Source organism: Oryza glaberrima, chromosome 12 (assembly GCF_000147395.1).
Source record: "Oryza glaberrima chromosome 12, OglaRS2, whole genome shotgun sequence".
NCBI classification, from domain to species: Eukaryota; Viridiplantae; Streptophyta; class Magnoliopsida; order Poales; family Poaceae; genus Oryza; species Oryza glaberrima.
Genome location: NC_068337.1, coordinates 17,306,002 through 17,322,805, shown reverse-complemented (window position 1 = coordinate 17,322,805; position 16,804 = coordinate 17,306,002). Strand labels below are relative to the sequence as shown.

Below are 16,804 nucleotides of genomic sequence, written 5' to 3'. Positions count from 1 at the left end.
AATCAAGGATCCTTTAATTTGCTTTGCCTAATTGATGCTGCTATCGAACCTATGATATTGATTTATCGGTGCAAGAGTTTTGTTACGCCTAGCACGTACTATTATGCAATGTAGCTCGATCACCCATTAATGACCACAACACTTACTTCTATGAAATTTGCTCTGTCTTTCTGGTGCACAATGCACTGAGAAAATGCTAACTGGAAATAGGAGTTGTGCCTGTGATGTAAACTCGTGCTATTGGAGGTATATCATTTTTGCAAAGAACATGCAAATATTAGATGTATTTTTTGTGATGTAAATTGTAGCTCTTCAGCAACGAATATGGATGCATTTATATGGTTACTTTCATCATGTTTTCTTCATTGTCAGTGAGGAAAAAAACGTTTACACTTTTTAGTAAGTTTTTGTTAGAAGAAAAAAGGGTAAAAATGAGTTATTGAGTACCTCCTCCGTTTCACAATGTAAGTCATTCTGGCATTTCCCATATTCATATTGATGTTAATGAATCTAGATAGATATATATGTCTAGATTCATTAATATCAATATAAATGTGGGAAATGCTAGAATGACTTACATTGTGAAACGGATGGAGTATTGGTTAAAAAGTGATTGATAGATTAAAAAAAAGTTAATTGGCTTTCTATCTTGCTAGGGTTTGTTGTGCTGTAGTTTTTCCCGTTGTAACGCATGGGCAATTTTTCTAGTATAGTTTAAAATTTCAAAAGAAACTAATGATTTCATTGAAATAAAAAATGCTTCATTTTCATGTTAGCACCAAATGAAGGGCATATGTATAGATGACCAAAATGCCCAGCCCACGGAGTGGGGTTTTGGCCCGGTCCAGACACAGCACGGCCCGACAGACTGGTGTCGGGCCCGTGTGACCGTGTCGCCCTGGCTCGGCCATTGGGTTGTGCCTAGGCCTCTGCCTCGACACAGTGGGCCGGCTTGGCATAGCACGGTCCAACGATTAGGGAGTTAAAATAGACTTATTCCTTCCATATAGGCACGACCCAAAAGATGAGGGCGGCCAAATAAACTTATTCCAAGGCGGGAGCACGGTGGGCTTGCCATGCCTTCGGGCCGACACGACCAGAGTCTTATTGGGTCGTGCCTAGGCCGTTGGCACAACATGTGGGTAGGCATGGAACGACCCGTCGTGTGCCTGGTCATGCTCGGCCCGGGCGACCCATTTAGGGTGTGTTTGGTTGGGCTTTTCAACCTGCTTTTGCTTTTGCAAAAGCCAAAAGCCATCCAAAGGGCCCAAAAGCCATAGCTGCTTTTGCCCAAAGCCAACTTTTGTTCTAGTACAAATCAAAAGCACCTCTACCCCCTGTTTTCACCTGCTTTTGGTGGAAAAATTTACCCACCTCTACCATTATGAAAAAAAAACGGTTCGCTAATCTATTCCCGTCTCCTCTCGCTTCTCAAACGCGTGCCGCAGTAGGGGTGGAGTGGCGCATCTAGGTTTGTGCGCCGCCCCTGCCCTCTGGCCGGCCGATCGCCGCCCTCCTCGCCCGACGCCAGCGCCGCCTCCTCCCCGCCCCACGCCGCACCCTTCTCCGACCACGCCCGACGCTGCGCCGCCTCCTCCCCGCCTGACGCCGCCTCCGCACCCGGCTGGTGGTGTCACCGGCGCTGGCGCTGGCCAAGGTGGCGACAAGGCAGCTGGCGCTGCCTCCCTGCATGACATCGCTATGCGCCTCACCGTCGCCGTACTACCACTCCCTGTGCCTCTCCTCCGCCTTCCTCGACCTCACACCCCGAGGCACGATGCCGGACTTATACGGCGCCACCGCCGCCCACGAAGCTAACGACGAGCCGGCCACGAAGCTGACAACGAGCCTTCCTCGATCTCGCAGACCATGGAGCGGCGCCGGAGATCGATGTTTGGAGCAGCGCCTCGGTCCCCAACAGAGCGTCGCTCCTTGCGGACGAGGAGGAGCAGCCCCGACTGGCCTCGGTTGCCCACTCCGGCGAGCTGCCTTCCCACATGACATGTGTGGTCCACTTGTCAGGGGAGAAGCTTTTCCAAAAGCCACCTGTGTAACCAAATGAGCTTTTGGCTTTCTCACAACTAATTTAGCTACTTTTCAAAATGCCACAGCCCACATCTACTTTTGCAAAAGCCACAGCCCAACCAAACACACCCTTAATCATCTATAGGCATAAGTTAATCACTTTTAATATAATGCTACTAGTATCCGAAAGAGGGGGGCACATGCCCCTTTTAACGTAGCATTATGGTTAGTCATCTAGAAAAAGTGGTATAAGCCTATGCATATTATTTTGCGTGGTAATCTTGTCATAATTTATTACTATGTTCCAACAGTTGTAGATTTCATATCTTAAATCCTTAGCTTTTAGTTGTGCAATAAAATTATTTATAAATTTTTTCATATTTTTGTTTATGATCGTCCCAATGTTCTTCTATTTTGTCTTCATTTGATGAAATAAAATTCAATGCTCAAAGCAAAAAGATTGCTCTTATATTTGATACATTTTCGCTAATCATAAAATAATCTAGATATACCATTCATGTCCCCTGAGATAAATCAAATGAGTGTTGGTGCATGTAACACTTGTTTATTCTCAATTTTCATCTATTAGATGCATGAGGCCGTAGATGCATGAGGCCGTGAGGGATGCTATGAAATTATTTCCAACTACAATAATAACTAGGAGATACCATAATAAGGTATGAATTATCGATTATACTCAAATGCTATTATATTTGGTCGAATGATTTTACATGTTTGGTCCTTCCTATTGAGGTGTTTTGAGTTTGTGCAACTAAATGAACTCTAATACGTTGGGAGTCACGTGATAGAGATTATGGCATGAAGGGTTGACTCTGAAAGTTTAGAAAAAATTGTGTGTATTTCTTGCAACATTTTCAGATAAGATAACATTTATAGTTTTCATATTGCTTTTATAATTTTTGAATTTACACTACAACAACTATAATATTTAGAAATTTTTGATAGATATATATTTCAAATAATCAAAATGGCTCTCAAAAAAATTAGTTCAATTCATATGCATTTCCTAGAGACACTTTGCAAATTGACATAAATATTTGTAGTTCATAGACATTTTAGATGCAATTCCGTTGCAATTTTTAATACATTCGTAAATTATTGATAGAGACATACTTTTTCCCTCTAGTTTCTAAAATGATTTTCCTAAGATATTCCCAGATAAATAAATCAAATTAATTAAAGACAAGAAGTTAACACCTCCATAAAAATTGTAAAATCTATCTTGTCAGATAGTCTACATCCTCGTCATATTGCTAATGAGTTCCTTCTTCTCACTCTTGGGATCGAGCTAAGTCGTTACATATTGCTATTGGCCCAATTAGAGGGGGCATATTGCCCCTTATGACCCAATAATATTTAATGGAGAGAAAAGAATGGGAGCACATGCCCCTGTTAACATAATGTTATTTTAATGTGGCTATTTGTTCATTCATTCATGTCATGTTAAATAGAAAAACAGTAGGTATAGTAATTTATTACTAGCAAGGTGGAGCTCAATATAAATGGCAAAAGCACAAGATATATCTTATATGGTCTTGTAAAATGTTTGGTAGATAATTTGAATATAAAATGAAACATTTTAAAATGAAATTCATTCCTTGACTTACATATCATTTATATTAAAAATTTCCCTTTTATTGTATGTTGAATACCCTTCAGCTTTGGTATCATTCAGGGAAATCACAACCAACATGCATAGAAAGATAGTTGCATTGTTTCTAGATTATGATAGCACACTTTCACCAATCTTAATAGGTGAAAGCAGCAAGCTATCTCAATGGAGAATGAGCCACATCATCTAAAATATCAAGGACCATTGGATGTAACTAGTAAAAAAAACATCTTTGATCATATACTATTGTACCAATCAAGAGGCTCATGATCTATGAGAGTGGAATCCATTTGGAGCAATCAAGAAGCTTCTAGAACACCTTTGTTCTAATTTTTTAACACTATATTTGGTTAATTAATCAGCTGATCAAATAAAGAAAAATAAATAAATGAAGCCTCAACCTTGAATTCATATGGTATTTATTAACCTCTATGATTATCCATAATCAAGCAGTTTGTGGCAAGATTAACATGATGTTGGGTCCTACATATGCTTGACTCGATATTGAGTTTAAAAATATATCTATGTTTACGTGCAATTTCATATGTTTTTAAATTACACTGTAGGATACCAAGTGTTTGAAATTTATCCAAGTGTCCTACATATGCTTGACTCGATATTGAGTTTAAAAATATATCTATGTTTACGTGCGATTTCATATGTTTTCAAATTACACTGTAGGATACCAAGTGTTTGAAATTTATCCAAGGATTCATAAAGTACTATTTGCCCCCATGAATCTAACCTCTCATTAAAATTTATTTTCATCCTACTCTCAACTACCGTCTCAACTCCAACCATCCCTCGCTAAATGAGTAATATAAGTCTTTTTTACTCAACCTTAATATTTGTTTAAAAGCCTAAAAATCCTTATATTTGATGACAAAGGGAGTATTCTCACGGATCCACCCATGTAATTGTTAAGATCAATCGCCCACTCATATATATAGTTATGCTAGCGCTTGCACAAAGCGCGACTGAGAGAGAGTTTATGTTACCCGAGTTAAATTACATGAGCATGTAGCACACTTGGTAGTCCCACTGGAATTTGCTTATCCATATAACATTTGGTTATTTCAACACAAAATAAAACCATTTGATGTGTGAAGCCATGAGGAATGTTGCATGGTTCTACACTACTTTTGTTTTTAGTGGGAGAGGGGTCCCGTGAGAAGGTATTATTAAGCTACTACCCTTACTCTATTTTTTTAATGGTTGACAACTTTTTTCCACTTCAAAATATGTGACATAATAAACTTTGAGGTCTGAGATTGAATTTACTAGCAACAATTTTTTAGTCTAAGGTCGAATTTATTATCCTCCTCTTACCTCCTCTTATCAAATATAGGTTACATATTGCTTGAGAGCTTTATATCTATGTCTAACGATGTAACTTACAAAGCTATCTAGGTGTGCTATTGTGTAACCCGCAACTGTAATCGGTGAACTTTATGTCCATATTTTCCTAAAAGATAATGAGTGACTACTATGTTGTAACTTGCACTCTTGAAGTTTGAAAAATTCAATTAACCTTGTATGTAAACCTCTGCGATGTTTAGAAAAAAGAAGAGACTACACCAACTAGTGACATAATTGATAGCCATGTTAAAACAACATGATGATGTGTCCATAGACTCTAAAGATCATGCAAATCCCAAATGCAAACTAGAGTGCTATCCTTAACAACGGTAGAAATGATTTATATAGAAGTGAATACAAGATTATATAACTTTCATCATTAACAAAATTTGCCTTAACATAATGGTTATGGCTCTTGGTCAAGGACAAACCAGGATACAAATATTCCATTTGAACCACCATCCAATTATGTTTGGATCATCAACTATAGTCACTCCAATAGGTCCATCATCTTTTCGCTAGGTGAGACTTATCCAAGCAATCTATTCAACTAGAGAAGCACTATAAGAAAAGACTATTACTATCTACAACTCACATGTAACAAATTTAAAAATCATCATGCCATAACCAAACCTCATGTTTTTAGTGCACCAAACAACACTCAAGCGCTCATGGAATCAACATGGATTATTTAACCAAAAGTCGACCCCAAGATTTGCCAGAACCGAGGTGAGTGAAATATTAGGAGTGTTGGGTACAAATCAATTGACCATATTGCTAATATAGCTGGTTAGTTCGGAAAAAAGATGCTATGTCTTGGCAACGATAGCGCTGGATATTAATATATTTTTCTACAAAGCTGGTCAAAACTAGAAAATTTTCTTTGACTCAGAACATAACTAAAACACCTAAGAATTACAATATGTAACAGAACGGAGATAGTATTGGATTGAAATTAGAACTCAAGAATAACATATTGAGATGAAAGCAAACACATTCTTTTTCAATTTTTCCTACTCCAACTTTAGAGCAAGAGAGTAAAAGCACTAAATACATTGCATTGAAGTCATAAATGCACGCCTTCGCACACTAGAACTACAATTAACACACATGTACGTTTTCAATACGAATTAACGAAAATATGGCCCAATACAAATTTAACGAGGACACATATGATTTATTGCTCACTTCCGTCTACTCGTGTGCTAGAGGTTTGCACGCGTAATTAATTAATCAATAATATACCCCCTCCGTCCTTAAAAAAAACTTAATCTTAGCAACGAATCTAGACACAGATTCGTTGTTAGGATTGGATTCCTTTCGAGACGGAGTAGTAGTAATTATTAAAATCTTTTGAGCAAGAGGGGTATACTAGTAATTGCACCTAATCCTAGGAGGAGATGAAAAGGGAAAGCCTTCAAACCCCTCTCCTTCCAGATCCATTCGCGAGATTACTAGGGAGCGAATGTTCGCTCCATTGCTGTTCCCAAACCCTCCAAAGTCCAAACCCCTCTCCTCCTCTCCAACGCCATAAACCACAGAGAGGGGGAGAAGAAGTGGAAGCGTGAGCCGCCGCAGCCGCAGCCGCAGCCGCACGCGATGCAGCAGCAGCCGATGCCGATGCCCGCGCAGGCGCCGCCGACGGCCGGAATCACCACCGAGCAGATCCAAAAGGTGCCTCCTTTGTGCCCACCTCCCCCCCCCCCCCCCCCCCCCTCTTTCTCTTCCGGTTCTTGGCCCCGGTTCGGGTGCGCCGCCCTCGCTTCTTGGGAGGGTTTTTTTTGGGGGGCAAAAGATTTGATCTCTTTTTTTATTTTTGCCCGGCCTCCTCGAATGGTGCTAGGTTTGCCAGCGTTCGATTCGATTAGGGGTGGGTTAGGGTCTTAGGGATATTGGATTGGTAAAGATTCTGGCTTTTTTGATTAGTTTCAACTTAGTTGATGTGATTTGAAGAGTATTTGACCGGCATTGGTTGAAGTTGGTGGTGTTGTGAGCACCGCATGGTTGGCGTGCTCGTCATCTGATTCGATAAAGAACGACTCGTTTGGGTTATCCGGGCGGTAGAGTGATCTGTAATTATATGGTGATGATGTTGGTTTGATAGGAGATATGCTGACTTGTTCTCGGTTTATTGGAGAAGATGTATCATTTGTGATAAAAAAAAAAAACTAAGTTATGAACACCTGGAGTACAACTTTTGACTAGATTGGGCTTGAATCTTTGCTTGTATAGCTTATGTTTATTGGTTGCGATATTTCTACTCGACATGGAACTATCCATCATCCATGACCACTCCAGCCGGAACTGAACTTATGTTTTTTTATGTGTTCTTTAGTATTCACATCATGACAGTCATCAGTCATTGTCTATAAAGTATTATTCTATGCCTGAAACATTTTCCTGCATTAATATCAACTTGGCACTTGTATGGAACCATTTCTTTGTCTTAGTGCGATTGTCCTGTTCTTTTGTAGAGTATGCTATTCTATAGCAGATTTTAGTTATGTTTCTGTTCGTGGATGACTAGGTTTATTGGGATTTGTGTTTGAAGTACAGGTATGCTCCAGTCCTTGTGGGCTTTAGATGTAGTTTAAAACTTACAACGGAGAAAAAAAAGTTATGTTAACTGACTTTAAACAATATCAACTTTCACTTAAACTCTTAAAGAAAAAACTCATCGCTTTGTTAGTTGATTTCTGTCTCTTTTGTTAATTTTCCAATCTTTCAGGCGTTGCTCTTTTCTTTTGGAGCTAATAGCTGTGATCACCTAGCAGTTCATGTCTTCATGTCTAAATGGCAGATTTGTATTGTGTGCTCCCACTAGATTCAGACATGCATGCTTTTTTCTTCTTAAGGCTGGTGATGCATATTCTGCTTAAATTGGGTCATGGTTTGCTCTCTTGTACTAGAATAAGCTAAAAATAGCGCACTAATGTCTCTCTGCTAAGATGAATAAAATAGCAGCTTGGGGCCGTTTTTTGAACCACTTTACTTTGCAATCCATATTATTAGGGTGCTCATGCTTATACAGGTCATATTCTGCCATACATTTTCACTTTGCATACTTGTCTGAATGATATTTTCCTTATTATACTTGGATTAATGCCCTGCACCGACTAGCATTGTAACTTGACTTTCAGATGACTAAATAATCTCTTGTGCTGACTTTAATCCTTATGTTTCCTGCAAACTGCATAAATTGTAATAGTGCATTTCTAAAATTGCTATCTTGTTCCTTATATATTTCACATGGTTCGCCCATTTGCATTTACTGATTCTGTGGTTTCATTGTTGTAAATAACCATTTTCCCTTACAGTCTTAATTCATTTTTGCAGTATCTGGATGAAAACAAGCAGCTTATTTTGGCTATTTTGGAAAATCAGAATCTGGGAAAGTTGGCAGAATGTGCTCAGTATGTAAATGGTCTTTTATGAGATTTTACGTTATGACATGATCCTTTTTGTGTGTTAATATTAATTCATCCTGCTTAGTAGTCTCGTAATTGCGTTGTTGAATAATTTCTTGTTAACATTAATATCTTCCTTTTTTGTTTTCTACACTCAGTCCCTCACCATTAGTTAATTGTATACAATTATTCATTTATTGTGCTGCCGTATATAACAATGAAATTGCCACTCTGCTGTTGTTATTTCAAATTTGTGTTTATGCATTGAATAAACAAGCAACTGAAAACTGCTGCGATATCCAATGATATTTTGGCCTGGTTTCTTTCTCAGCCGTTAGGTTTAATATTTAGAAGATCTATGTAGCTCTTGTCACTGATGAAAGCATACCATGCTTGGATGGTTCAACACAGAGTAAACGGTATTGCTAAACAGCAAAACATGGATCATTCAAGTATGGCTTTTTGTGCAGTACGAGTTATAAACTGCAGCTGAGTTCTTGTTTTGTACCATCTTGAGGCTTGAGCCACTATACAAAATTAATCCTAGAAGGGTCCTGGCATTGTGGCATATGCAAAGTTCATATGAACACTCTATGAACTGTAGACAGCAAATATGATAACATCTGTTTTTTAAATGATAATGTTTGATTAAATTTCTATTTTCAAACTTTTAGATGATATGTTAAATTGTTAATTATCTGACTATAATACTGTTTTTTGGTATCTAATTATATAAGTCAGGGTTTTTTTATGATAATTTTACTTAGATTTACATAGAGTATAGACCTTCATCTCCTGACTCTTCGGGACGTGTACTGGTGTGGATTTTGACACAATCCATGCACTACGGTGAACGAAGTATTACAGTGCTATACACTGAACACATATTGGCATACAATTTCGAATATAAACTGGTTGGTTCTCACATGACTAGTTTATGTAGCGTTGCCTATAGTGGTTCTTTATATTCAATGCAATAAAAGCATGTATTCGAAGACCATGTATCTTTCAAAGAATATGCAAGATGTATCATCATTAGCAACTATATGTACATCCTCACTCTTCAGCCAATATATTCCATGTTTGATTTGCATCTTGTGTCTTCTGCTGCCCAAAGGATCAATTGCTTTTTTTTTGGGTGCAAACGAAGCAAATTACCAGCATGCTAAATACCTAGGAATTTCCACTTGCAATGGCTGAGTGTCAAGCTGGCAAGCATCATGTTAAAATTTATGAAATCTTATTTCATCTGGTGTCACTTGATATCTCCATAACCAACTGGGAAGTGGGAGGGAACTATCATGTTATGCCGTGATGATAAAGCCCGAATCACCCTTCATAATCCGTCGGAATAAAATTCAAGTTAAAGCAACATTCTGAAATAGCTCTAACTGTTAGTTCTATGTGGCAGATGATTATTCTCCTTGGTAAACATCAATGGAAAACAACACATTTGATCTTGCTAGGAACATGGAAATACATGCTTTGTGCAGCACCTAACAATTTTGAACTGTCAATATGCATTTTGTCATTTTAATTCCATGAAGTTAATTGTGTAAAATGATTCCTAGCAATTTGGTCTTACCTGTTTCTTTTTTTCTTTGACTTTAGATTGTAACCATGTTGGCTTTTGCCCTGTGACTGGCAAGAACAGTATTGCTGTCAACATAACATGAACAATATTTAGTATGCTATTAGTGCCATTAGCATGCATGCTATTACCTATGCACCATGCACGTCACCTGTGCACCCATGGAATGTGTCGCTAACTAGTCACCTACCGACCTCACATTTGTGTTTCTTTAGGAGTATTGGTGGTAATATGTGATAATTAATCCAATTTACTTTCCAAGTTCCCATTGCAGTGCTTGTATTAATGAATTTATTTTATATATGTGCTCACCTTGTTTCCATTTATGAATTATTAGGCGGGGCTTAATAAGTTAATATGTGATAATTAATCCAATTTACTTTCCTTTACACTTCATGTAGTTATGAATTTATTTGATATATTTACTGAAGATGCTCTTCATATTACTAAACCTATTTGCCTATATGAATGTGACTATGGACTTCCTTCTGGAATAGATGGTGAGAAAATCATTTAATGATGGTAGTTTTATCCCCAATGATATTTTTCAGGTATCAAGCGCAGCTTCAGAAGAATCTCTTGTACTTGGCTGCAATTGCTGATACTCAACCGCAGACCACTATAAGCCGTCCCCAGGTTCGTAATATTCCATACATCTACACAACATCATTTGTTCTGCATATACTCATTTTATCTCCGCAAACAGATGGTGCCGCATGGTGCATCGCCGGGGTTAGGGGGGCAATACATGTCGCAGGTGCCAATGTTCCCCCCCAGGACCCCTCTAACGCCCCAGCAGATGCAGGAGCAGCAGCTGCAGCAACAGCAAGCCCAGCTGCTCTCGTTCGGCGGTCAGATGGTCATGAGGCCTGGCGTTGTGAATGGCATTCCTCAGCTTCTGCAAGGCGAAATGCACCGCGGAGCGGATCACCAGAACGCTGGCGCGGCCACCTCGGAGCCTTCCGAGAGCCACAGGAGCACCGGCACCGAAAATGACGGTGGAAGCGACTTCGGCGATCAATCCTAAGGGCTAAGTTGGCCTTTCAGGTCGCGACGAAAAACAAAAAAAAAACATGTAGGCAACGACTGAGTGGAGAGGGGATCATTCCTGTGCCCTTGAACGGTGAGTGGCCGTGATCTTCGCCTGATGATGGTCAGTGGTTGTTACATTTACCTGTGTTTTTGAGACTTTCAGTCTGTGGTACAAACGTAGATTGCCGCAAGGATTTGTGCTTTGGTTTTGACTCTGAATTAGGCTTGTAGCCTCTTCTGATCATGGTTCTTGGCCTCGTCCGATACTATTGGCTGCTGGAATTTGTTGCCGGCTGGAGGAATGGACGGCGTTAGCACCTGGTGTTTTGTGGCTGAAGGTTGAGATTAGGAGGAAATTGCTATTGCATATACAGGAATAATTATACTCCAATACAGTTAATTGTACGGTACAAGGTACAGATAGATAGAGGATTAACAAATATCCATGCGACCCATGGATGTAGACAAAAAATTTTCACAAGATTTTAAAAGGTAAAATCTAATTAGTGCACTGTTTAGTCTAGACGCATATGATGCCGTTTTTCTCCGTTCGATCGGTTTCGGATGCGATGCTGGTGCAAGAGTATTTTTACAGCGTGCGGTACGGCCACACATATTTATGATTCCCCGTGCTTTGCTAAAATTAAAGTAACTTTTAACTTTTTTAAAAAATTTAGTTAAAAGTAAAAAATTATATTAGTTATTAACAACAAATAAAACTGGTTTGTCAAACTATATTAAGAAAGAGAAATAAATTTAATATACTATGTATGAGATTGTAGATGAAATATGATATCCTGCACGTTGATTATATGGATGAATATATGTTAATTATTATAAAAATAACGGATATGTATATGTTGAAAATACTGTGAAAATATTGTGAAGGAAGATGATTGGATGTTAATTTGTAGAATTCAATCAATTATAGACGATGTTGCACGCTTGTATAATTTTTTATGTAATTATTGCTAGTGGATAATGAGGTGATATGTTTGTATGCTGAGTTTTAGAATTATTGGGTTATAACTTTACAGTGAGATAGGATTAGGACAGAGGCCAACATCAAACATTAGCTATGAGGGGGTTACACTATTCTATTTTTTATTGAAACATTTGACAATTTATATCTTTTAGAACATGTATAATTTTTAATATCTGTTTGAACTGCCATACTCCACTCAAAATATATAACAAAAAGAGTTTCATATTAAATATATTCAAATATTTAAATGCAATTTATTCAAATAGTAGAAGTAACTCTTTTAGTATTAGAAGTAACTATACAGTGGAGGATTTAAAATATAATATGCTCGTGCTATACGCTACGTTGCAATTCCATTGTCTTAATTTACTTTTAAAATTTTATGTTAGCAAAAAATTATTTTCTATGATATGTGCACCGTATCGACTCACCTTTCAATTTTTTCTTCCTAATATTTTCCTCTCTATCTGTTCGGCTTCCATCTTTTTTCCCCGATATATTTAGGCTGTGTTCTCCAAAAGAAATTCCTCCCTCATGATTCAAAACGAAACGACCAATTAACATGTGATTAATTAAGTATTAGCTAAATAAAATTAAAAATGATTTAATATGATTTTCTAAGCAACTTCTATATAGATTTTTTTAAAAAAATACCCTATTTAATAGTCCGGGAAGCATGCGCGCAGAAACGATGTGGTGGTCGTTGGGAACCTCAATAAATGAACACAACCTTATTGATATGACCTCAAATGAAATTTATAAATAAAACAACACTACATCATAAAGAAAATAATAACATCGCTTTTCATTATTCAGATGTACCATCATCTCTTAGAAGTACAATCCATAGAAAATAGAGCGTATTCCCGCAATTACATTATAGAGTACAAGAAAAATATAATTCCTGCATGTCGTGATTTTGGATGTCCCCTTAGGTCTATTTCATTCATTTTTTATTTGGCTTATGTACTTAAAAATATCTTGATTTTTCTATTCGTTACATAAGGCACACGCTAAGGCACACGCTAGCTAGTCGCTGTCCATTGAGCACATAGCATAAATATAGACCCAAACAATAGTTTGATATGAACCAAATGTCAAACTAATAGTTTCATAATGTATAACAATATAACGATTTTTGGTCATGTCATTAGCATCTTCTTTTAAAATCTACGTGGCATGACTACTATAACTTATAGATGGCGGAAGTACATATTTAGAGAGACACGTGCGTTAACAACTGTTATCTTCGTTCTAAGTCCGATGTTGTTTGAAATTGAAGCATGAGATTTTGTTAAAATAGTTTGGCGATTTTGTAAGCAACGTTTTGATTCCTAAACAATTTTAAATGGAAAACTTGTTAACTTCAAAGTTGAACATCTCCTTGAGCTCTACAATTTTGATATAAAGATTGATTTCTCAGTCTTCACATGATATATTTTTAAATATTAAAACCATAAAGTTAACAAGCTCTACAGGATAATTTACATTTAAATCCCTTAACACCCTCTTAGAGGACGATTTATAAAAGAACACCCTCCCAAGCACGTTAATTTCTAAAAAGAAAAAAATATTTTCATAAATTTAAAAGTAAATAAATATATCTCTACTATTATAAAAATCGAAGATGTTTTTGTCGGTACTTTGGTACGCCATCCGTTTACGAGTCAGTTTTTAAGTTTCTTCATTTTAGGAAATACAAATATGTATTTGACTTGGTTTTTAAGATAGTTCGCTTTTGGAAATACAGAATGAATCTATAAGAAATCTCTTATAAAAATTCGCATGCTAACTTGAGATGATCGGACTCCTAATTGTAGCTTATGATTTTCTAATAAAATATATATCCAAGCGAATTAAATACAGTGAATTTCACCTTAACTAAATCATATCTCTACTATTATAAAAATTGAGGATGTTTTTGCTGGTATTTTGATACATCGTCCGTGTATGAGTTGGTTTTTAAGTTCGTTTGCTTTTAGAAATACGCATCCGTATTTGAGTCGTTTTTAAGATCGTTCATTTTTGATAATATAGAAGGAATCATATAAGAAATCTGTTTAAAAAAACTCGCATGCTAACTTGAGACAATTAGACTTCTAACTGCAACTCATGAATTTCTAAAAATATATATATCCAAGCGAACTCACACAGTGAATTTCATCTTAACTAAACTATATAACAATAATAAGATTAAAATAGACTTCATCCGTTACAACGCATGGGTATTTTTCTAGTAACAATAATAAAATTAAAATAATCTCCACCCATTGCAACCCATGGATATTTTTTTTGTAGTAAATAAAAAAGAATCCAAAAGAGAACTGGGTTAATAGAATCTCTAAGACTGGCCCATTTAGCGGCGCTTGGCCCATTCGAACGTGGAACAACGAACAAGACGAAGCTGTTTTCTTGGGCCTCACGGATCTCCCCGTCTTCCCCCCTCGCCTCCTTCCCTCATCCTCGCCGCCGCATCCCACGCCGCCGGCTGCCGCCACGCGACGCGCCGGCCATGGGCCATGTCAAGAAATCCGTATTGGTCGCGCACGAGAGCCATGGAGAAGTTAACCCGCCAGAAAAGGAAGGAGGAGGCAGCCCGAAGAGGAGGAGGACGGAGGCGGAGGAGGAGGAAGAAGATGATGGTGATGAGGAGGCCGCCGCCGGCGACCTCATCGGGAACCTCCCGGACGACATCCTCCGCGACATCATCGCCCGCCTCCCCACCAGGGAAGCCTGCACCACGCAGGTCCTCGCCAAGCGGTGGCGCCATCTCTGGCGCTCCACGCCGCTCCGCCTCGACTACCGTAGCCTCCCCCTCCGCCGCCACAACAAGGGGAACGCCCTCGCCGTCGCCGTCGCCGGCGTCATCTCCGCCGTCCTCTCCGCCCACCCGGGCCCATGCCGCTGCCTCTGCGTCCCCGCCGACAGCAGCCGCGACACCGTGGATACCTGGCTCCGATCCGCCGCCGTCGACAACCTTCAGGAGCTCGAGTTCCTCAGCAACCGCGGCGGTGCGCCGCCGCCACCATCGCCGCCTCCTCCTCCACCGGTATCCCTCTTCCGGTTCTCTTATACCCTCCACATCGCCACCATCAGCAGGTGCGATCTCCAGCACACCACCGTCCATGAGCTTCGCTTCCCGCGGCTCAAGCATCTCGGGCTCGAGGACGTCACCATCACGGAGGCCTCGCTGCACGCCATGATCGCCCGCTGCCCGCTGCTGGAGTGCTTGCTGCTGGCTCGCAGCGTCGGTTTCCGTCGCGTTCGGATCAACTCGCCTAGCCTTAGAAGCTTGGGTGTGTTGGTTGCGCGTCGTCGGATAGCAGCGCTGCCGCGGCAGACGCAGCTGGAGGAAATCATCGTCGAGGATGCCCCTCTTCTCGAGAAGTTGCTCGATCTTGCAGTGCACAATAACCTGCGATTATCGGTAATTTCCGCGCCGAAGCTGGAGACTATTGGTTGCCTTACAGATCGATGGTTTGGCCCAAGGATCATGTTTGGCACTACAACTGTTTTCAAGGTAACTTTGTAGGTCAATTTCATATCTATCTCAACTTATGGATGGATGGCCTTTAGTAATGTTATGTCACATGTTTTATGAAGGGAGTGAGTGTTGTTAGGTTGACAGAGGCCGTGCGCACTGTGAGGATTTTAGCAATCAATATGTTTGTTCTTAATCTGGCTAAGGTGATTGACTTGATGAGATGCTTTCCATGCTTGGAGAAATTGTACTTGAAGGTAAATTATTTTTCACTGAGAGTTTAATGTACTCATAATCGATTTGTTGTTGCTCCTAAAAAAGTGTTTAAGTTTTGTTCTCTGTCTTTCTTCAGTGTTGTCTATCTAATGGAAATAATTATTGGCGTTGTGAATACCAGACTCTTATCAAAATCCTTGATATCCGTCTGAAGACAGTGGAGTTGGAAAATTACCGGGGAACCAAGCCACAAATCGACTTTGCCCAGTTCTTTGTACTTAATGCTAAAGTGCTAGAGTCTATGAAATTTGTGGTAAAGTCTGAAGATTACTATGATGGGTTTGTTGCAAAACAACATAAGATGCTTCAGCTCGACAAAAGGGCTTCGAGATGTGCGCGTTTCAAGTTTACCACTGATAGATGCCACCATCATGCAGATCCTGAATGTCCTATAGATATTGAGCATGTCCAAGATTTGTCTTTTACTGATCCCTTTGAATGCAGATGTTGAAGCCGGTTTGGTCTATTTTGTTACTCATGCTGATCCCATTTCTTGTTTCAATCAATATGGATTATAGTTCTTTTAGAAGAATACCAGATAACATCTGTCAACTGCCAATCTGGAAATTTTTACATGGTCGATGGATATATAAAGCATATTTGAGAATTTTCATGCTAAATCCAGTACCTAGTATCAGGTGCACTATTATATGAGTTCTTCGGAATTGACTGCCCTATAACATGCTGAATTCCATTCTTTTTTTGCTGGGTAACATCCTGAATTCCTGACTAGTAATGATAGTAAGCCATCTCCTTTGTGGGACGGTGTGTAATTTTTAATGGCTCGTAAGGCTGCAAACTTTGGTGTTCTGCTGGTAGTGAGAGTAATGGTAGGAAAATCAGTTTCTAGGAAGATCATATTGGTTTGAACTTACTAGCCTTTGCTTTTCCCTACCAGGATCTCTTCTCAGTTTCTCACATTAGATAATCAGCATAACTCTGCCACTGACTCACTCGTACTGTTGATGGTTATGATGGCTCTAATCTGGAGTTGTATGTTAAACTTTCTACTGAT

The 16,804-nt window shown here is 39.1% G+C and overlaps 2 protein-coding genes across 2 annotated transcripts; both read left to right on the top strand.

Moving 5' to 3' along the window:
* Nucleotides 1-6,451: 6,451 nt before the first annotated feature.
* Nucleotides 6,452-11,366, top strand: LOC127758072 (GRF1-interacting factor 3-like). Its single transcript, XM_052283696.1, has 4 exons — nt 6,452-6,691; nt 8,354-8,430; nt 10,567-10,651; nt 10,722-11,366. The coding sequence occupies exons 1-4, from the start codon at nt 6,617-6,619 to the stop codon at nt 11,040-11,042; spliced, it is 558 nt and encodes a 185-aa protein (XP_052139656.1). The 5' UTR covers nt 6,452-6,616; the 3' UTR covers nt 11,043-11,366.
* A 3,090-nt stretch (nt 11,367-14,456) lies between these two features.
* Nucleotides 14,457-16,368, top strand: LOC127758020 (putative F-box/LRR-repeat protein At3g28410). The gene is made up of 3 exons (XM_052283624.1): nt 14,457-15,552; nt 15,636-15,770; nt 15,911-16,368. Exons 1-3 carry the CDS (start codon nt 14,545-14,547, stop codon nt 16,238-16,240), a joined length of 1,473 nt encoding a protein of 490 aa, XP_052139584.1. The 5' UTR covers nt 14,457-14,544; the 3' UTR covers nt 16,241-16,368.
* Nucleotides 16,369-16,804: the final 436 nt, after the last annotated feature.